At 32.1% G+C, this 24,558-nt stretch overlaps 1 protein-coding gene across 5 annotated transcripts in view; it reads right to left on the reverse strand.

The window, feature by feature from the left end:
* Positions 1-356: 356 nt before the first annotated feature.
* LOC132721406 (uncharacterized) overlaps positions 357-24,558 on the reverse strand; it is a 32,819-nt gene continuing 8,617 nt past the window's right edge. For all 5 annotated transcript variants that reach the window (XM_060705707.1, XM_060705706.1, XM_060705710.1 and 2 more), the window contains exons 6-16: positions 23,352-23,499; positions 22,148-22,234; positions 20,962-21,129; positions 19,175-19,333; positions 13,850-13,991; positions 13,377-13,443; positions 12,696-12,741; positions 7,136-7,312; positions 4,815-5,030; positions 3,621-3,718; positions 357-1,646 (exon numbers count right to left, since the gene is read on the reverse strand). In XM_060705707.1, the coding sequence (XP_060561690.1) occupies positions 1,521-1,646; positions 3,621-3,718; positions 4,815-5,030; positions 7,136-7,312; positions 12,696-12,741; positions 13,377-13,443; positions 13,850-13,991; positions 19,175-19,333; positions 20,962-21,129; positions 22,148-22,234; positions 23,352-23,499 (1,434 nt within the window). In that variant the 3' untranslated portion in view covers positions 357-1,520. The remainder of the gene's footprint in view (positions 1,647-3,620; positions 3,719-4,814; positions 5,031-7,135; positions 7,313-12,695; positions 12,742-13,376; positions 13,444-13,849; positions 13,992-19,174; positions 19,334-20,961; positions 21,130-22,147; positions 22,235-23,351; positions 23,500-24,558) is intronic.

Genomic DNA, 24,558 nt, shown 5'->3' on the forward strand with positions numbered 1-24,558 from the left:
AGACGCGAGACAAGACTCAGAAATATAGTTTTATAACCTCACTGCATGAAGTCCTCAATCTTTAATAAATGACACTAGTGGATTGAGTCTTATACAGTTAAAAGTTAAACTAACAGAATACAAATACTGGCTTAATTTATACCTGATATTATTTAAGAGATCAACTGGTAAACATCAAAAACCAACACTTTGTAAAAAAACATTTTAGAACATGAAAGAACAAAAATTGAACACAATATTGCTTTCATTTAACAGCAGTAGCATGCTTTTGGCAGTAATTATGAAAATTGATATAAATATATGATGCAATAAAGTAAAAAGCACAACCCAAAACTAAACATAACCCCCCCCTCCCGTTAAAACAAAGAAACTAAAAACACGGCATTATACATGTCATTTCCTAATGACTTCAATGCAAGTATAAATTGGAAAAATATAATGACCAATAAAAGAAAATTTCAACAATTAAATGATATTTCTTATATCAATTAATGTAAATTAGAAAATATAATTATCAATATAATTATTAATACAAAGAATTCTAGGTATTTCTCATACCACTATACATAATAACTGATAGGAAAATTCAAACAACTATATCTTGCTATATCTTATATTCTTATATCACTACCTCAAATTGTCAATTGTGTTCTTTAACAACAGAACTAAAATGTTAACTGACAAATGAATGCTGTAAAAAATAGATTACTTTATTAAAAGAACTTGTATCATACAATGTAACTTGAACAATCTGAGTCTTGGAATATAACTTAGTCCGTACCATTGATACTTCTGTACATATGGTTACAAATGAATTCAATCTTTCAAAAAAGCACACACAAAAAACGACGACAATGATTTAACACTTTCACTATGTATAGGCTATGACAAAGTTTATGATCACAACCTAGCTACAATACACTACCAGCACAATCTGTTTGCCTACAAGATAAGTATAGCTGTCTTTGGTGTATAAACAATGCATCAGACTGATTCAAACTTTTTTTATAGAACTGTTATTCATATTTCTATTAGTAGGTAATCAAAATATTATATTTTAAATACTGACAATTGTTAGTTTACTTTAAAATAAAATATAGTTTTGTACAGTGAAAATATATTAAATGCACATTTCTTGTAAAATATAAACTTTCACTGGTACAGTATTTATAAATTAATTCTCTGACAATAAAATATATAAACTACTGTCTACACATGGTCTAGATTAGGTTGCTAGTCACAGGTACATGCATGTGTATCAATCATTTGTTGTTGTTTTTTGTGTGTTATTTTTTTTAATTAGATAAAAAAAAAATGATTTACATCAAAACCCTGCATATCTTGGATACTTTATGCCTTTTGGAGCTGAGACAACTATGGGAAATATGTCATACATTGTATATGCCTAGTCAAAATAAAACTGAAAGACACAGAGTAAAGAAAAATAATTGCACACAAAAAAACCCACTTTCAACTGAGGTAGACCCCTATAAGGTTTTTGGACTAGCAAGGGAAACAACCTATGGTGTGAGTGGAGTATCAGTGAGTCGTAGTTCTTGAATAAGCTGTTGTTTCTCTCTCAATAATTTCATGATATCTGTACAATAACTGGTCTCATCCTCTAATACAATCAGCTGTCGTAACTCCTACAATATATAAAATAACATGATAAAGAAATTAATAAACATACTTTTAGAATCATTGACATCAGCATGATGAGGACAACATTTAACTTTGTTCTCGGACATCTTTTAACACATTTGAAATTTTGGTATATACAAGTACATGTATTAATATAACAAGAGGGCCATGATGGCCCTGAGGTCGCTCACCTGTATATAGCCCCCCCCCCCCACCAATAAGAGGATGTTTCATGCTAAACATCTAAGCTCTAGCTCATTGGGCTTTTTAAAAGAAATTTTTTTTAAAGTTTTTACTATAAACATACAGTTAAAAACAATGACACCCCTGGGGCCGGGCCAGTTTTGACCCCAGGGCTTTTATTTGAACAAACTTTGTAGACACTTACTAGAAGATGTTTCATGCTTAATATCTAAACTCTAGCTATTTTGGTTTTTTCAAAGAAGATTTCTTTAAGTTTTGCTATACACATATAAGGAAAATCAATGACCCCGGGGCGGGGCCAATTTTGACCCCAGGACTTTTATTTGAACAAACTTGCTAGACACCTATTAGAACATGTTTGATGCTTAATATCTTAGCTCTAGCTCTTTGAGTTCTTTGAAAGAAGATTTTTTAAGTTGTTACTATATGCATATAGGGAAAATCAATGACCCCCTGGGGCGGGGCCAATTTTGACCCCAGGGCTTTTATTTGAACAAACTTTGTAGACACCCTTAAGAAGATGTTTCATGCTAAACATCTAAGCTCTAGCTCATTGGGCTTTTTAAAAGAAGATTCTTTTAAGTTTTTACTATACACATATAGTTAAAAACAATGACACCCCTGGGGCGGGGCCAGTTTTGACCCCAGGGCTTTTATTTGAACAAACTTTGTAGACACTTACTAGAAGATGTTTCATGCTTAATATCTAAACTCTAGCTATTTGGGTTTTTTCAAAGTAGATTTTAAGTTTTTGGTATACACATATAAGGAAAATCAATGACCCCCAGGGCGGGGCCAATTTTGACCCCAGGTCTTTTATTTGAACAAACTTTGTAGACACTCACTATTTCATGCTTAATATCTAAACTCTAGCTATTTGGGTTTTTTCAAAGAAGATTTTTTAAGTTTTTGCTATACACATATAAGGAAAATCAATGACCCCCGGGGCGGGCCAATTTTGACCCCAGGGCTTTTATTTGAACAAACTTGGTAGACACCTATTAGAACATGTTTGATGCTAAATATCTTAGCTCTAGCTCTTTGAGTTCTTTAAAAGAAGATTTTTTAAGATTTTACTATAGGCATATAGGAAAATTAATGACCCCCTGGGGCGGGGCCAATTTTGACCCCAGGGCTTTTATTTGAACAAACTTGCTAGACACTCATTAGAACATGTTTCATGCTAAATATTTTAGCTCTAGCTCTTTGGGATCTTTAAAAGAAGATTTTTTAAGTTGTTACTATATGCATATAGGGAAAATCAATGACCCCCAGGGGCGGGGCCAATTTTGACCCCAGGGCTTTTATTTGAACAAACTTGGTAGACACTCACTAGAAGATGTTTCATGCCAAATATCTAAGCTCTAGCTCTTAGGGTTTTTTAAAAGAAGGTTTTTAAAGTTTTTTCTTTCGGTTGCCATGGCAACCAGAGTTCTGCATGGAATTAAATTCTTTGAACAATTTTTAAAGGTGACCACCAAAGGACCATTCCTGTGAAGTTTGGATGAAATAGGCCTTGTGGTTTATGAGGAGATGTCATTTAAAGTAAAAGTTTACGGACGACGGACGGACGCCGGACGAAAAGCGATCACAAAAGCTCACCCTGTCACTTTGTGACAGGTGAGCTAATAAAAAAAAGCATTACCTTCACCAGTTATATATATAAAACAGTAAAATCTTATTGTTCAAATAGCTTTTTGTTTAAAAAATGTTTTCGGTTTCAGACCTTGTTTCGCAACTGAGGTTGAATAGATATGTTTAAACCAAATGTTTACCTGTCGAGATATTTTACAAGTATCCGATCCAAATCTATAATAGCATGCTCCATCTATCATAGTGTATATAGATCCTTTACTACCCCGCACATTTATCTCTGAAAATGACAGAAAATATTATCAAATTCCTGAAAGTTATGCTTAACAAAATTATTAAGTTTATCTTATATAAACGGATTGCGAGTATACTCCTTGCAGAGTGATGCAATTACTTGAGATGATGATGATGAAACCCTTTCCTCTCACAAGAACTCGCTTCTTATATCTGTAATATAAACATAACAATGTTTTAAGATTATTTAACATTTTACTGTACAATACCAGAATATATTTGGACAGGGTATTTAGCTGGAGAAACCATATTGGATGACTTGCCAGGCAAGTTTAATTAGATTTTTAAAGCTGTGTACAATTCCAGATATATTCCAGTATTTATTGTTTAATGTTTGATAACCTGTTTATTCTCTATCCAAATTATATTGAGCAAATACGACTAAATATTTTTAAAGTCTGACACTGCAAGACACTTTTTGCTAGCAATACTTCTAGTATAATTCACTCTGAAACTTTTGTCAATAACAGCTTTTATCATTGACGATGTAACAGGAAAAGACAAAACGCACATAACTGTCCAATATAGGACGATGCAACATTCAATATAGAGATATATTCGATGGTCACATGAAAACATTTAAAAGCAATGACTAGATGTTAATAATTTATATAGAACAATTCTTTGTATTACACACATGTAAGATAACATCCCTGTGACATCATTGTCATCTCTACATTTAAGAAGAAAAGCATAAAAAGGGAGCATAAAATGTCTTAACAGGTTTATTTTCATTAATTGCAAAGTTCAGACATGTAATAAATAGAATTTTACATTCATAGTTGTCTAACATTTTGTTAAACTTGTCCAAGAAAATATTACAAAACCTGCCAAAGGTTTGTGCTATAATAGTTTCATTAACTGGTTTAATAAAAACATTGTAATATTATGGCAACTCATGTGAGTTCCTATATAAATACATGTAAATTTATTCATTTACACCGACTAATGTAATGCAACCAAACTACCATCAGCCTCTGGGAATAGCCAGAATTTTGACATAAAATACAGGTAAATCTGGACAGAAGAAGGTTAATCAAAAAATATTGAGAAATGACTGTATATAATTTTAGTGTACATACCTATCACATAATGGTTTGGAACGGACTGTCCGGTGTTGCTATCAATGACCGGAACATCTTTAATACTGAACTGTGAGTGTAGTAGAGCCGGAGAGATCTTACTAAACATGTGCTGGTCTACACCGAGTCTGAACCGGTCCTTCTCGTCCCTCGTTAACTCAAGACCAAACACCTCGCTATTTTCATCTACGCCAAAGTAAATAGTACCACCATGACCTAAAGGTCAAATTAGAAGATTTAGCTAATTAAAATCATGGTAAAATTATTCATATTCATATTTTATTTCATTTGTTATTAAAATTAAAACAGACTTCAAAATTAAGGAGTGCATATCTTTTGTGGTTCATGGAACTAGACCAATAATCTTTAAAAGGTATAAAGCAATACCTTATGAAAGGTTGTTAAAGAATCTATAAAATGTGAAAAACTTTTGCTTTCGTATTTTAATAGTGGATTCTCGAAAGAGTTGTAACACAACATCTGTGTTATCTTACACACATGAATATTGTCAGTGATTTTTTTCCCCCCAATCTTAAAAATAACCTGTGGCTACCTGAAGGGGAAAATATATAGCGTGATGAATCAGAAAAGGGGAAATCTGAAAACAAATTCCAACAAATGAGAATGGAATTTACCCACACATTTGATAAAATTTTCAATTTCAATTCAATTAAACATGCATGGTACATAGCAAAGGCTATATATAGGGACAGCTGTCTGATGTAAGTCAGACGCTTACAAGTCATGGTACTGGTGAAAAAGTGCACAGGGCACAGGGCATTTAAAGGGAAAATATTAGCATTTTGTGGGGAAAATAGACTTATTTTGGGCTATGGGAAACAGCCTTTATTCGGCTGTAAAATGTAGGGGGAAAAAATCAGATTGTATATAAATGGAATAAAAAGTTCCAAATCAAAATATGCTGCTATTTCAAGAAGTATACAAACTTACATCTTTGCAGTTTGTTTTTTTCAAATTCAAACACTAATTGTGTACACAACAGGCAACAGATACATTTATCACACACCCGTGCCGATTTTGCGACTCCGTAAATATGGTATTGCACAGCCGTGCATATATTTTGATGTGAAATCATTTGCCTTATACAAACACAGTTAAAAGATGCGCTAAATGTTAGCGTTTTACTATAGACGCGTCAATGAAAAATTACTCTTATTTCACTTTAAACGGTCTTTATTTTAGGTATGTGATAAATAGAATATTAAATTTGTGTAAGTTCATTACTGAATTTATTGCACTCGTTGAATAAAATAATATTATGCTCACCAGAGGCTCGCATAATATAATTTTATTTAACTTGTGCAATAAATTCAGTATTGAACTTACACTCATTCAATATCCTCTATATATTAAATGGCATTTTACACTTTAATATCGGATGAAATATAGAAAAATAATTCATTATATCAGTACTAGAGATAACAATGTGTGAAAGAGAATAAACATTTAATAGATTTACATCCCTTGAAAAAAGAAAGCCTTAGTCAAAATTTAAGAAACCCTTACCATATAGTTCATAAGATGTTCAAAATAAAATAAAATACATAACCAAAGGGAACATGTCAAACTCATTCATACATGTAGGGAAAACATGTATTGTAAATAGTTTTAGCTGTTGACTTATGCATGTACTTTTTTGTAAATTACAGATTCACACTTTCGAGTGTCAAAGAAATATGTGGCCTGGTCTTTTCTTGAAAAAAGTCTAACTTGGTGTTGGTATCCAAGATATAATTTCATTGAAATCTTAGTATGATATTGAGCAATTTTAATTCAGACTAACCTACAACAAGAGCTGTCGGTAGGACAGCAACGCTCGACTATTCTGAGTGCTTGATAGTAAAAAAAAAAATGCTTGATACAGTTACCTCCTCCTGTTAACAGGTTGGGGTCATGATGGTGAACAAGTGTGCAAAGATTCAAAGCCATATGTCTATGGACTTTGAAAATATTTGAGGTATAACAGAAACTTTAACATAAATTCTAAGTCAAAAAAGGGGCATAATTCTGTCAAAATGCTTGATAGAGTTACCTCCTCATGTCTACAGGTTGGGGTCATGATGGTGAACAAGTGTGCAAAGTTTCAAAGCCATAAGTCAATGGACTTTGAAAATATTTGAACTATTACAAAAACTTTAACATAAGTGGTTACGCCGACGCAGACGCCGACGCTCGGGTGGCTGCAATAGCTCTACTTATTCTTATCAAATAGTCGAGCTAAAAATAACTGTCAAGGAGGTAAATACATACACTCAATAAAAGAATAAATAAATTTTTTATTTTGGCTGTTTTGTACTTACCTGTATTTAACATGCCACACACATGTTTAGCAAATGATAACACATGTATACCCTTGACATATTTCTGTGGACACAACTCATGTTGTTCATCATCATATATGTTCAACCTTTCACCAAGATAGTAACCCTGTGACCTCTCTATGTTATCTGGTACAGGTGTACTGGAACATCCCTTACCTGAAATAATTGTTTCTAAAGTGTATTATATTTCAATGAAGAAATCCTATCACTAGCTTCTTTACAATATGACATAACCTGTCTATAAGGCAGGCACTTAATGTAAATTATTTGATATGCTGAACATTGTCTCAGATAACTTTTCCACAGTTGCCTTGGAAACCATTTTGTGCCAATTGAGATACAATACCTATAACATTTCAAACTAGAACTATCACTAAATGTGATTAATACCCCCACAAGACTGCTTCGGAAATGAGGATGTTACTAGTTACAGAATACCTTGTAAAAGAATTGAAATATAGAGTTATGGTTGTGGGCAATTAAAGATAGTTGTGGTTCTTATATGTTGCATTTCCTTTCAATGTGGTTGGCCATTGATGAAGTTTAATTGAATTACTCTGTAATAAGTCCAGAAAGACAAAGAAAAGGAACAAAGGACAATAACTCTATAAATACTGAAGATAGAGTTATAGTTCTTGTGCAATGCACTTCCTCTTATTGTGCTTGACCATTGTATGAAGTTGTTTTCAATTCCAACCAGTATGTTTTAAGTTATGCTCCTGACAAGGAAAAGTATCAAAGGGCAGTAACTCTGTATTTTGTCAAAATGGAGTTATGGCTCTTGTGCACTGCACTTCCTTTTAATGTCCTTGACAACTGTGTGAAGTTGTATTGAATTCCAAACAGTAGTTTTCAAGTTATGCTCTGGACAAGGAAAAGTAACAAAGGGCAATAACTCTGTAATTAGTCAAGATGGAGTTATGGTTCTTGTGCACTGCACTTTCTCTCAATGTGCTTGACCATTGTATGAAGTTATATTGAATTCCAACCATTAGTCTTCAAGTTATGGTCCGGACAAAAAAGGCAATGGAAAAGTAACAAAGGGCAATAACTCTGTAATTACTTTAGATAGAGTTATGATTCTTGTGCACTGCACATCCCCTTATTGTGTTTGATAATTGTATGAAGTTGTTTTGAATTCCAACCAGTAGTTTTCAAGTTATGCCCCGCACAAGGAAAAGTAACAAAGGGCAATAACTCTGTAATTAGTCAAGATAGAGTTATGGTTCTTGTGCACTGCACTTCCTCTCAATGTGCTTGACCATTGTATGTAGTTATATTGAATTCCAACCATTAGTCTTCAAGTTATGGTCCGGACAAAAATATCAATGGAAAAGTAACAAAGAGCAATTACTCTGTAATTACTTTAGATAGAGTTATGGTTCTTGTGCACTGCACTTCCACTTATTGTGTTTGACAATTGTATGAAGTTGTTTTGAATTCCAACCAGTTGTTTTCAAGTTATGCCCCGGACAAGGAAAAGTAACAAAGGGCAATAACTCTGTAATTAGTCAAGATAGAGTTATGGTTCTTATGCACTGCACTTCCTCTCAATGTGCTTGACCATTGTATGTAGTTATATTGAATTCAAACTATTAGTCTTCAAGTTATAGTCCGGACAAAAAAAAAGCAATGGAAAAGCAACAAAGGGCAATAACTCTGTAATTACTTAAAATAGAGTTATGGTTCTTGTGCACTGCACTTCCACTAATTGTGTTAGACAATTGTATGAAGTTGTTTTGAATTCCAACCAGTAGTTTTCAAGTTATGCCCCGGACAAGGAAAAGTAACAAAGGGCAATAACTCTGTAATTAGTCAAGATAGAGTTATGGTTCTTGTGCACTGCACTTCCTCTCAATGTGCTTGACCATTGTATCTGGTTATATTGAATTCAAACTATTAGTCTTCAAGTTATGGTCTGGACAAAAAAAAGCAATGGAAAAGTAACAAAGGGCAATAACTCTGTAATTACTTTAGATAGAGTTATGGTTCTTGTGCACTGCACTTCCCCTTATTGTGTTTGACAATTGTATGAAGTTGTTTTGAATTCCAACCAGTAGTTTTCAAGTTATGCCCCGGACAAGGAAAAGTAACAAAGGGCAATAACTCTGTAATTAGTCAAGATAGAGTTATGGTTCTTGTGCACTGCACTTCCTCTCAATGTGCTTGACCATTGTATGTAGTTATATTGAATTCCAACCATTAGGATTCAAGTTATGCTCTGGACAAGGAAAATGCAACGGACGTCTGGACCGACCGACCGACAGACCGACCGACCGACCGCCCGACCGACCAACCGACCACCGGGTGACTCCTATATACCCCCCCAAACTTCGTTTTTGGGGGTATAACTACAAACAAACAAACTCTTTCTCTTCCAGTAAAATGGATCTCAAAACATAATTATAACTTCTTACATAATAATGACCTTGACCCTTGAGCTGGAGACCTAGTTCTTGCCTTTTAAAATACTTTATGCATTCCCCCCATCCCTAAATGAACGACAGGATTGTTCACTATAAGTCTTATTAGAAAGTATTGATAATTGCTACACAGTCTCTTTGTAAATATAAAATAATCATGTTTTGACTTCACACAAAGTAGATATGTTGTATTTAAAACTCAACACACTATAAGTGGTCACAATATGAATATAATTCATAATGTCATTAAAAGAAAAGACAAACTTCACTTGACCTGTAAAATGGAATGAGCTTCCCACACATAGTTTATTCATTCTTTTATTCAAATTAGACATATGAATTTCATAGATTTCATTAAATTTCTGTGATTGAAGTATTTTACTCAAGGATGAGCAAAGTATAATTCAATCATTTTTAATGAAAAATGTCCTTAAAAGTAACGTGTGACTTTTCACTTTTGATGTACCAAACTTGTTTGAATATGCGTCACATAAAGTCCACGTGCCAAACATTTGTGCATAATCATTTAAAATCTTTCAATAAAAGACAGTCACATGTACAGACAAGAAAAGACCATTTATTCCCAATCATTTTAAGACAATAGGCATACAAGTGTGACCTTGACCTTTAAACTAAAGACCTGATTATTGTGTGTGACACATTGTCATCACGTCAAACACATTTATGCCAAGTTATGTCAAAATTCATCCAAGAATGACAAAACTACTGACCGGACACAACCATGTTTGTTTGTTTGATTGGGTTTTACGTTACACCGACACAGTATAGGTCTATGGCGACGCTCCAGCTTTAATGGTGGAGGAAGACCTCAGGTGCCCTTCCATGCATTATTTCAGGCACAACCGTGTATGCACTTTTATAGAAGAAAATACATTATCATGATATTGTACATACAACCACAGAGTTCCAGATAATTTTTTTACACTGGGGGTAATTACCCCCACTTTCAGAATGTGGGGGTATATTTAGATATATCGTAAATCTAAAGGGTACAATTAAATGACTTACTTTTTTGTACAAAAATAATATGATCCTTTGAAAATAGAATATTTTTTAATGAAAATACATTAAAGATATTTATTTTGTATTAATTTAGCAGATATTCAGCGTGAATTCACTTCAATTGAAAGGCCTTTACCATAGTCTTATTTTATTTTATATTGTTTACAACAAAAATTGGTGACAATACATAAACAGTAACGTTACAAATAATCATCAATCAATTGCCGATTTCTGCATGTTTATTGCACCATCATTAGCCCATACATTGCCAGCTTTAAATTTATGACAAGTCAGATATTTCATTCCTACTTCAGTACCAGTTTATGAAATTTGAAGCCAGGGATAACATTTTTGCCGATTTTCAAGTGTTGTGTTGCGATTCACAATTACTGCGAATTCACTTATATTCGTGGGCATGAAATTTTGTGGTTTTATCAAAACCGGCATTTTCGTGGGTTCTTAAATTCGTGGATTTTCGTTTTCTTGTCAAAAAAAATTCAGTTACCTAATGCAAAGTAATCTTAAACTTAATCGCCGAACATTTTTACTTACAACATGTACATCACAGCGGTTGTCAATAAATTTAATCCTTGCCACTGGGCATAACTAATATAGCACAGTTACTGCCGATTATTGACTGCAATTAACACATTTGTGTGACATGATATGCACCTCCATTGAACACACTGCCCCTGTAATTCGCCGATGTAAACATCGCATAATTCATACGACACCTGGCACGTTTTAACCAGCGAGTTTAAAAGTTAACACCCTGAATTGGTCTGACCATATTTTAGGACAGTAACTACACGCAACGTCATAGCGACTGTGTAAATTTACATGCATATAAATTATTCTCGGTAAATAACACGAGCATATGCGGATCTTGTAAAAGTCGGTGGCGTCTTTGTTGTTTACGGAATAGCATTCGCACAAATACAGATTAAAATTCATATAAACTGGATCATTTAAAAACGACAAAAGAAAGTAAAATATATCTGTTTTAGCGATCGTATTTTTATAGTTTTGTGTACTTACGACATTAATATCAAAGACTTTTTTTTAAAAATTAATAAGAGCAAACTGACAATTTTTATTAGCGCTAATTATTGCACTGCCTGGGTTCCCATATTTACTCGATTATGTCAAGTATTCTTGTTAACACAATCAAGTCCTAGTAGACTACAACGATCAAGTATGTATATGCGACATTTGTGACATATAATCGAGTTTTCTTTCAAGTTTCTTAAATATTGCAAACGGATTTAATATGTCACTAACCTGGTTATCTGTCTGTAATTACATCCGTTTCACGAAATATCGGCCGGAAAAGAGCCGACGCGTGTTTGTAATAATATATAGAACAGAGACTGGGTAAGAAGTATTTGTTGGGATAAAAGTTCGTTGGATCTTAAATTCGTGGATTGATCTACCCACGAAAACCACGAAAATTCGTGCCCCACGAATAATAATTATTTTACAGTATGTGCGCCCTTTTCGTTTTAAATACACGATCTAAAATGTCTTCAACAATAGGATTCACAATTGTTTTAGTGTGTAACTGAGTTGCGTTAAAAAATTGTCAATTTTCCTCTGCTTTGGTTTGGAAGCAGCCATGATTTAAATCTTTATTAACAAACGCTTGCAATTATAAATGGAAATCAAGCCACACATTTTACCAAGCGTCTACGCGATAAAGACATTATTTGACTGGTTTACAGAATGAAAAGTAGTTGGAAGTATTTTGGCGGGTATTAAACGGAAAAAGATACACAGTCAACTGTCAAACGGAAATGGAATCAGCTGTTTCAAAAATGAAAGTACACACTTAATACGCTTCGATTTTTCATTCTTTGCGTATTTAATTTATAGCGTTACGCAACAAATTTGAAATATGGTGCGTATTTAGCTGCTTTTGAAGCGTAAAATATGCCGATACGCACGTTATCTGGAACTCTGAACCATGACCTTTACCAACATGCAGTATTATATAATAGATAACATATAATGTACATCCCATGAAAATTGTGTTACAAAATCATAGCTTTAAAAAAGTAACTATATTATATTATCAAATGTATTTCATGTCTTACCATGTATATTTTGACTTTCTGGATCAGAGTCACTGTCAAATTCATCCTAAAAATAGAGAAAGAAACAAAAAATTTACGGATGTGCTAAACAATACTATCAGTAACCAATGTTTTTCATGTTGATAAATCTGACTTACAACTGTAAAATTTATGCCCTAGTTGAGTTAACTCAACAGGTAAAAAGTATTGAACCTTGGATATATGTATGTGTACAGCATATGACCCTATACACAAACATTTCCTTGCTTTTCTTTAAAAAAAAGAGACTATTTTAATCAGTGCCAATGTGTTATGTCATGTAGAGTGATATTTGTAGTGTCCTGGCTGCAGGTCTATTTAACATGTTATAAGTCTGTCTGTATATTTGTGATCTGTTTATCATGCTAGGGTCTAGTAGGTCTATTTTACAAGCTCCGGTCTATAGTCAACAGTCTATTTAATATGCTTGGAGTCTATTTCACAATAGAATGTTTACTTTACAAAGAGGGTCTTTGCACATTGTTGAGCTGTATTTTCATGTTGCTGTCTTTTTTTAATAAGCTTGGGTTGTATTCAATATGCTAGGTCCTATCGTACATCTCGGATTGTACCTAACATTTTGGGGTCTATAGAAAAATATCTGGAGGTTATACATGGACGAATACATTTCCGTATCGTTCAAATTTATACAGGTAAACTTACATTGAACAACTGATCTGGTGAATTCTTATTTTTAGGACAAGTTCTTCTTTGAGCAATTTTGTCATTTCTGAAATGTTAATTGAAAATATGCATCAACAATTCTTTTATCATTTAAAATAAACTTACATCTTAATAGCAGTAGTTTTACTATAATTTATTCTTATTTTACAGTATGGTTGTTTTTACAGACTTTGGACTCATTACACAGTCTTGGGCATTGTGTTTATTAACTTGTAAGCCTGTGGTGGTTAGTTTAAATCATGATCAGAATAGAAATTTTCCTCCTCTGACAGACATGGGCATTATTAATTAAGGGATAGAGAACATACCATGTTTGATAGTGTTCCATTTATTATTTCACAATATGTTGAAAGGGTTTCTTTTGTTCAGCTCTCTTAATTAAAGCCACCATAATATTGAACACAATGGTATGATATAACTGTATGTAATAAACAAATGATACTGGTACTGACTTAGAGTTCTGCAGTTCTGTAGGTTCTGGTACAGATTTTATCTGGTAATTTCCCAGGTATACTCTCAGCAACTTGACACAGAAATAATATAAAGGATCATTTCTCTCCACCTTAATCATCAGTTCATTAATCTTATCAACACCTGCAATAAACATATGATGAGTGTTTGATAATTATTCTTTCCTGGAATAAGTAAAGAATACAATGCCTCTTACAACTGAGATCTTATTAAAGCTGCATCCCTCCAGATGAGCGAAAATAGTTCAATAAAATCAAACTTAAGAAAAATGTACTAAGATTTGAGGAAAAGTAAAATATTCAAGATTTCAGTAATAATTTACATGTTATGTGCGATTAATGACTGATTTTTTTCAGAATTTATAACTTTATTTCTACTGTGTTATCAACACCTGCAATAAACATATGATGTTTTGTTATTGTTTTTTTTAAATCTTTTCTTACCTGAAATACAATGCATTATCTTATACAAACAGAATTAGAAGTAAGAAGTACGAGTGTCATGTTTATCCATTTAAACAGCTGTGGTTGGTTTTTAGTTGAAAACCGGTTAGAAAATACAATAACCGATAACCGAGGTTAGTTTTCGACAAAAGAGTCAACAAAACATTTAGTTGATTTATTACCTTAGTTTCTTATAACAAGATATGACAATTTGTTTGTATTTTAGTTGCAATCAACAGTGTATTTTTTCCTATCTGATCAAGTACAGTAGAACTTCTATGAGTCGAACTTCGATTAGTCGATTTTCTCGATGTGTCGAAGAAAAATGAAAGTCCCGATTCTTCCCCCTATATATTCCTTATAAAAACCTATTCATGAGTCGAGATTTTATGTGTCGAATTTTTCGATGTGTCGAAGTTTTTTCGTGGTCCATATTAAGTAAATCTAGAGTAATTTACCACAAATAAGTCGAAGTTGTTCGATTATTTTGACACCTTCGATCTCGAGACATTTTTCACACCTTATCTGGCTGCGAAGACGATTTCCAATTAACTTGTGTGACAGGTGTTAATTACACAGCCGTGTGTTCAAACAGCCTTTGTTTGCGATAAAATGTGTGATAAAATGCTTTAATCGTTACTATTTTAATTGTCATAGTGGTATTTGAAAGTAAACGGTAAGAACTACTTTCATTTGAAAGCATCCGTGACCCGGTGTCGCGTGAGAATAACACGCGTAATATTTACGGTATGCCTAAAATACGAAAGTGAGATTTTTGACGAAAGTGAGCGAAAGTGAGCGAAAGTGACTTTTAAAATAGTAATTATAACATTTTAATAGACTTTTAAAACAAACTTGCAGTTTGTAGACGTATATTATTAGAAAATAATTATATTTATTAACAGAAATAATCATAATGATGATTTAATCGCTACTAATTTGCATAATTTCTATACACAAGTTCTTATATCTCCCTTTCGCTCACATTGAAAAATACGAAAGTGACTTATAAAATATTAAATATTCTGTTTTAATTGAAATTTTTACTAAAATTATAATTTGTAGATGTATATTATCAGAATTTGATGATACCTATTTTTTAAAATAATCATTATGATAATTTAATCGCTATTTATTTGCATTATTTTTAGACACAAGTTCAGATATCTTCCTTCGCTCAGATTGAAAAAATACGAAAGTGACTTCAAAATATCGAATATAGCGATTAATTTGAATCTATATAATTATAAAAGATTGTAGACGTATAGTTTTGGAATTTGATTGATAATATCTATTTTTAAAAATTATCATTATGATGATTTAATGGCCATGCATTTATTTGCATAATTTCTATACACATACACAAGTTCAGAAATCTTCCTTTCGCTGACATTGAAAAATACTAAAGTGACATATAAAATATTAAATATACTGGTTAAGTTGATTTTTTACTAAAATTTCTCTAAGTAGACGTATACTATCAGAAATTGATAATATTCATTTTCAAAAATAATCATTATATATGATGATTTAATCGCTATTTATTTGCATAATTTCTATACACAACTACATAGATCTTCCTTTCGCTCACATTGAAAAATACGAAAGTGACTTATAAAACATTCAATATACCTTTTATTTTGAATTTATATTAATACAACAGTTTGTAGACACATAGTTTCAGAAATGAATAAAAAAATACTTAAAAATCATTATGAGGTTTTAATATTCATGCATTTTCATTATTTCTATATAGCAATTTCAGAGATCTTACTTTCGCTCACTTTCGTATTTTCAATGTTAAGGAGAGGAAGCGAAGTGATTTTAAAAATATCAAATATAGCGTTTTAATTGCACTTAACCCTTTCACTGTTAATTTCGGCGTATTTGCCATATGGACGGCTTTAGCCGTTTCTATAATAATAACAGTAATAATAATAAATTAATAATAATAATTATAATAATAAAAATAATAATAAATATAAAGAAAATTATACCATCGACAATAATTATTATTATTATACTAATAAAACAATAACCCTCTGGCAGCGAAAGGGTTAAGATTAATAATGCAGTTTGTAGACGTATATTATCAAAACTAGTATCTTTAATCAATATGATTTGATCTTCATTTATTAGCATAATATTTATACACAAGCTCAGAGAATTTGATCTTCCTTTCGCTTACTGTGAGCCTGACGAAAGTGACTTACAGAATATCAAATATAGCGTTGAAATAGAATTTCATGATAATATTGCAGTTTGTAGACGTATGTTATAAGCTATAGTAACTATCATTTTTATAAAACTTAATATGTTAAGATGAAAAATGAAATTTATTATATAAACTATAATTGGCAAAAACATGAATTATACAATTTATGCGTTAGGGCTCCGATTTACAGTTCTCAATTTCTTACATCGTCTTTTTCGGGCAGTTTTTTAATTTTTGATTAACGATGGTGTTACCTAACATTTAATATTCTGTTTATATATTATATTGTAATTATACTGTTTGATTCTAAACTAACAGTAATAGGTCTTGAATGTGTTTCTCATTATTATAATGTCTCTTGAAATTCTTAAATGGAATGGTCTTATGTAGGTTTTATGTGAATAGTTGTATATATGTTTGAAAATGCATGTATACGAATGAGACAAAATAAAGTATGAATATGTTTACATGCAAACACGTGTTGTCATATCATTTTCGCACCCACTTTAATTGATAGTACACACGACGGTGACCGCATGACGCTTTAATCCCACTAAAGTATTATTATAATCCAATCATAGGTATGTAACTGATGACACTTGCCCGGTTGTTTATTGAGTGGACAATTGAATTAACCTTTCTTCTGCACCACCATAGATATCTTGCATGGATTAAAGTGGCAGTTATTATGCTCATCCAGGTGTAGATGAGCAATGTACATGTTAATTTGAAAAATAATTTGGAATTTCCCATCATTATGTTAAATAATATTTCACTATGAAAAAAGGAAATAAGTAATCCACGGAATTTTCTATAGATATCGTACTATATATATATCGGTAAAGTTCAATCTTTTTATAAGTTTGGATTTTTTTTTATATTTTGTGCTAGTCATTTTCATCATCAATTATAGGTCAATCACCATGAAAACATGAATAATAATGAAAATGACTCATTTATTTTTTTATTATAAAAAACATTAATATCGTGAATATTGACATTGACTTTCGTCCGATTAAGTCACTTTCGTATTGTTCAAAGTGGGCAAAAGTAAGATATCAGAACAGGTATACAGCAATTATGAAAATACATGGATATTAAATCATCATAATGATTATTTTTTTTTAATATATCTTATTCATTTCTAAAAACATGCGTGGGAAAGGAAGATCTGTTATCTTGTGTAATGCAAATAAAGGGCGGTTAAATCATCATAATGATTATTTTTAAAAATAAATATAATTGACTTCTGATATTGTACGTCTACAAATTAATTGCAATTTTAGTAATACATTCAATTTAAACAGTATATTTGATATTATGTAAGCCACTTTCGTATTTTTCAATGCGAACAAAAGGAAGATCTCTGTATATATAACTTGTATATATAGATTATGCAAAATAAATGGCGATTTAATCATCATAATGATTATCTTTGAAAGTAAATATTATCATTTTCTGATAATATACTTCCACTTTGTGCAATAATAGTAAAAATAATTTCAATTTAAATGGTATATTTTATATTTTATAAGTCACTTTCGTATTTTTCAATGTAAGCGAAAGGAAGATATAACAATTTGTGTATATAAATTATGCAAATAAAAACCGAATAAATCATCATTATGATTATTTTTCATAATAAATATAAGTAATTTCTAATAATATACGTCTACAAACTGCAATTTTATTGTAAAAGTCTATTAAAACGTTACAATTAATATTTTAAAAGTCACTTTCGCTCACTTTCGCTCACTTTCGTCAAAAATCTCACTTTCGTATTTTAGGCAAACCCTAATATTTACTATAAGCTGGTTTAGTTATCGCCCTTTTGTATTGTTACGCCTTTTGTAACTCTATTGTATACGTAAAATTAGTCGTGAAAAAAGTTATTTAACATTCTATATTTATCATTGTAAAATGTAAAATATCAGAATAATGATGGAAAATATAAAATGGGTTTTGTTATAGATCTTATAATTAGGACTAGTCACGGGTCGAAATTTTGTCATGGAATTGAGAGCAATTCACGAGTCGAAGTCCCGATGTGTCGAAGTTTTTACGCAAGTCCCTTCAACTTCGACTTACCGAAGTTCTACTGTATAGTACAACCCTTTCAGAAAATAGTTACTATATATCGAATATCTATCATAATCATTTTGAGTACAACATAACACGAACAAAATGGCATATTTTGTCATAAAGAAAAAAAGTAAATGTTAAAACTCTATGGATTTTATTAGTATAGTCAATTAAACGGCAACCTAATAGCCGTGTTAAACAGATAGCATTTTTTTCTACCAATGACACTCCTAATTAGAAGAAAGTAGTTAAATAATTACTTTTGCATAAAAACAAAAGGCTACATCTATACGTATGGACTTATTTTCAGTGAAATTTTTTTTATAACTTTACATAAAACATATCAAAGAAAATAGGACAAATCTACAAGACAGGTAAATGTAAAAGAAATTTAACTGTTACCATACATTATGACATATACAACAACATTAGAGCAAAGTTCTTCACAAATCTTGAATAGATAATTAAAATTAATTATTGAAAGTTTGACACATTTTCACACAGAACATCCTTCTTTGTCACATATACATACAGTAAAATTATAAATGATTAAACCAGCAACATACCTTGCTGTTTATAAAACTGTGATCTTGTTTCCAAATTTCTACTAATGAGGTTTGATAGGCACATGACACACCTTGCCAGTAACAACTTCTCATCATTAGTGGCATGTAGAGAATCTACCTCATCTTCTGATCCTCTCTCACAGTAACTTGATATCATGTCTAAAACAAACAATATTTCACTGTAACTTACTATCATGTCTACAACAAATAATATCTCACTGTAACTTGATATCATGTCTACAACAAATAATATCTCACAGTAACTTGATATCATGTCTACAACAAATAATATCTCACTGTCACTTGATATCATGTCTAAAACAAATAATATCTCACTGTAACTTGATATCATGTCTAAAACAAATAATATCTCACTGTAACTTGATATCATGTCTAAAACAAATAATATCTCACTGTAACTTGATATCATGTCTACAACAAATAATATCTCACTGTAACTTGATATCATGTCTACAACAAATAATATCTCACAGTAACTTGATATCATGTCTAAAACAAATAATATCTCACTGTAACCTGATACCATGTCTGAAACAAATAATATCTCACAGTAACTTGATATCATGTCTACAACAAATAATATCTCACAGTAAATTGATACCATGTCTAAAACATATAATATCTCACTGTAACCTGATACCATGTGTAAAACAAATAATATCTCACAGTAATTTGATATCATGTCTACAACAAATAATATCTCACTTTAACTTGATACCATGTCTAAAACAAATAATACCTCACTGTAACTTGATACCATGTCTAAAACAAATAATATCTCACTGTAACCTGATATCATGTCTACAACAAATAATATCTCACTTTAACCTGATACCATGTCTAAAACAAATAATAGCTCACTATAACTTGATAACATGTCTACAAGAAATAATATCTCACTGTAACTTGATATCATATCTACAACAAATAATATCTCACTGTAACTTGATACCATGTCTACAATAAATACATGAAAATATCTCATAATTTACCTCCTATAATCTAACAATAATCTCTTATTATTATTTCTTATAATCATGTAGCCAGTACCTTTAACCTTGTCTTGCAAAATTTGTTAAATTGACTTGTCCAGCTTCTAATCAAGTTCTATTTTTTGGAACAGTTCATTATAAATTATGGGAATATCAAAATGAAAAGGTTAGTCAGCCAACCGTATAGAGTCTGCAATAACTTAAATTCAAATGTTTGGAATTGCAATTATTCTAACACATAGCTACAAATAACTTTCATAAAGTGATATCAGTCACAGTGTGAGTGATATGCTGTGAGTGATATAGATTTTATTTTACAGATGACATGGATGAAGCCCAGTATTCACTGGTCAACATAATAGACGTATTCTACCCTCTAGAGTATTAAAGAATCTGTCAGCAGCTGAGTAAAAATGAACCAATTTAGTGCTATGTAACTATCTATATTTAGACAAGAAATTAACTAATCCTAATAATAAATGCATTTAAAAAAGAAACACTTTTGTTTGAGTTCTTATACTGATTTTTCTGCAGGTAGTGATATGAAAAAGTTTCTACATACTCCAATAAACATTTGTGCCAACAGTGGTTACTGTTGTATAATCTGTGAGCTACTTTCTTCTGCAGACCAGCCTAATGTTTTCAAACTTGACATTTATTTAAGCGACCATCTTGCACTGAATAAAAAAATTTGAAAACAAAAACTAAGACCCAGGCTACACAAATTATCACAACATGTAAACAAAGGTATGGAACGTTCATCGGTATCTATACCTATAAGTATTTCAAGAAATCCAGCTTTGACAATAGTTGTTACCATCCCATAGCATGCTGACAGGTTGAGAAGTATCGTCAACACCTGAGCTGTCACTTTAGGTTTCGGACATTCCAGTAAGACATTCTTGATTATCTGAATCCCATCAAGTTTCTCGAGAAGCTCTCCTGTAAAGAAGGTAAAATAATAAGTCATTTATGCTAAATTAATTTTTTAAAGATGAAGGAATGAAACTGAAGAATGGATGTTTCTGCTGTTGATCTTACTTAACAGAGATAATAAAAAAAACAACTGATTTAACATATTACATGTAAAACATTATTATAATTTAAATTATGATAATGAAAAATATCAATATCTTTATTCTATTATGACCAGTTTACCATACAAAGAGATTTCATTGCATATGGACATAATTACAGTTTAAATAGTAAAACTTAACTCTCGTTATTTTGCATCAGCCTTGTCTTGCTCAGTATTTAATGTTACACAATGTTAACAATAGTACATGCAAGCACACTAAAAAATTGGCTCAAAGAAAGAGTAAGTCAGTGCCAACCTAAAGGAGAGTAATTAGTTTATGTTCCTCTATCAAAATCACACATATATGAGCCGCATCATGACAAAACCAACATAATGGGTTTGCGACCAGCATGGATCCAGACCAGCCTGCGCATCCACGCAGTCCGATCAGGATCCATGCTGTTCGCAATCAGTTTCTCTACTTGTAATAGAGTTGGTAAACGAACAGCATGGATCCTGATCAGACTGCGCAGATGCGCAGGCTGGTCTGGATCCATGCTGGTCGCAAACCCATTATGTTGGTTATGTCATGACGCGGCTCATATGTACAGACAGAATGTATAATATATATAGTTAAACCTCTGCAAAGCACCATACTTTAGGAGACAAAGATTTTGGCTGTTGTAGAGAGAAGTGCTGCTCTTATTGAGGTTAAATATTTTCCGATGTCTTAACCGGGAAAAGTTAAAATTGTCATTGTTAAGAAGTCATTGGTTTACAGAAGGCCATTCTGTGGAGGTTACACTGTATAGTAAGTATTGCTGAAGCCCTTTTTGAGACTTGGAACTCCTTTGTGGTCATAAAAAGTCCAATGATTATTCTCATATAAAAGATAAGCAGATAATGATTCATATTTATTTGGGACTTGTGTGATATATATACCTGCAGATACACTCTGTTTACACAGATTCACTAAGATGGCAGCAGCATTGTGTGACAGACTCTCATCATATGGTGGTGGTGATACACCTGTAATAAATACACCAATCTGTAACTATAGTAACACTTTTTAACAGGTTTCAACTAGTCCATTAGACATGTTAGAAAGGTGAATTTACAGGCTTAGCTACAATACTGCTCTTATAGTATTTCATGGCACTTAAAGTATGATATGTACAGTGATGTCCTTCCTTCACAATGTAGTCTCCTTACATCACATAATACAATTTGAGCCCCGTCACGACAAAACCAACATAATAGGTTTGCGACCAGCATGGATCCAGACCAGCCTGCGCATCCGCGCAGTCTGATCAGGATCCATGCTGTTCGCTTACCAACTCTATTACAAGTAGAGAAACTGATAGCGAACAGCATGGATCCTGATCAGACTGCGCCGATGAGCAGACTGGTCTGGATCCATGCTGGTCGCAAACCCATTATGTTGGTTTTGTCATGACACGGCTCATTTGTGGATTTTTGCCTTGTCTCAACACATTTTCATTTTCTCTCTTATCAAACTAGTACCATTACCAAGGTTCAGGCTGACATATATAAACAACAACAAAAAATTTGCACTAACAAAACACTAACCTACATGTATATTAATGTTTAGGCAGAAAAGTGACTTGCAGAGAACCTGCTGCATAGTATTTTTAAATGCAAATTAGTCAAAATATGATTTGTGGCTATTTGTTTGTTTGGTTACGGTGGACCAACACAGTTTAGGTCATATAGCGCCAAAACAGGAAAGATGATTTTTGCACAACTCAGGTATAACAATCTTCAAAGCCAGACCATTCCTCCAGTTATTCCTCCTCTTGCAATCAAGCAAGGATAAACAGTAGCTGCAATTCTGATGCCTCAACCCTTAAAGGCAACCTCTCAGCCACAAAGGTGTTCCTTTTATGTAACAAACTCTGTCAATGTTTAAGCTTTAACTTGCTGGAAACAGAAACTGATTACCCTAAGATTGCTACCAATATACATTAAGGCTAGCCTTTACATAACTGCAGTCTGAACTAGATCTATACTGTTGGTAAATAAATTTTGATATTGAAATACCCTTCAACATAGAATGGACTGTTCCAAATGTACAACTGGGCAAATCCATTACACAAATGCATCAGGTTCAGGTTAATTCACTTACCATCTACAGAGCAGAGAGATATTTTCCTCTTGACAAACTTTGTATTTAGTTTTTCTGGCAACATAAACACATGTCTATCTAAAACTTTCAACGTGTAACCATAATCAATGGCGAAAACTTCTACACGTCCTCCATCGCAGGATAATACCTGAAACAACAATTAACAAGTTCTACATTATCATTAAACAAGCACTTTTACAAAGAAATCACAATTTGAGACTTTTGTTGATACACCCCTTAAGGGAATTTTTATGATTTATCATATAACATGTACATGTATTTCATTTCATCCACGAAATATATATGTGGTGGTACATGTCAGTCAAATATTTTTCAAATTTATTTAAAAACAAATATGAAATATAAATATGAAAGTAAGCAGTCAAAACTCATTTCTAATTTCGGGACTACTTTCTCAGCTGTTTTTGTTTGTATGCAACAGTCAGTAGCTTTAGTTATTCATTTCAGTTTAATAAATTATGATAATAATTCATGCTTGTGAAAATATATGGAATATCAGGTTTCATGAAAAAAATTTCCACATCAGGCCTCGTTGAATTTTTTTAAAACCTCTAGCCATGCATGACAAATGACCCTCCAAATATACTTGCCCTTCATAAAATATACTTGCCCTTCATAAAATGCACTTGCCCTGAATTTTGACGGACAAAATTTGTAAAAATCAAACACAAATTTACAATTTACCAACTGTATCGGTATAAATGGCTACATTCAATTACATGTTGTTCAATAATGTTTACAATACTTTAATTCTTTTATTAAATAATCTTCAACATAGCCTGAATACTTATTCCATTAAAATTTTAACACACACTGCTCAAATATGGACTTCATGGCTAAATATAAAACATTACCAAATGCATATGTATAAACCATTGTCGAAAACTGCTGTCGTTACGGAATAGATTCATCATACACATTTAGAAAAGTTTTACACTGAGTCATATGGTCTGTTTCAGGTTTTCGGTTGACAGTATTACAATTGAAATTACATCTGCTGTTTGATTTTTTACCAAATAACTTCATTTACATTAAATATTTAGAGAAACATCATTGATCTGAAGAATCTTACTCGCCCAGCCCTGTCAGGCAAGTTTCATCAATTTTTTACTCGCCCAACCCGAACTTTTATTCGGAAATGCGAAAGTGGGCGAGTGGATTTGTCAAGGCCTGCATATTTTACTTT

This window comes from Ruditapes philippinarum, unplaced genomic scaffold (genome assembly GCF_026571515.1).
Source record: "Ruditapes philippinarum isolate M1 unplaced genomic scaffold, ASM2657151v2 ctg7537_1_1_1_1, whole genome shotgun sequence".
Taxonomy (NCBI): domain Eukaryota; kingdom Metazoa; phylum Mollusca; class Bivalvia; order Venerida; family Veneridae; genus Ruditapes; species Ruditapes philippinarum.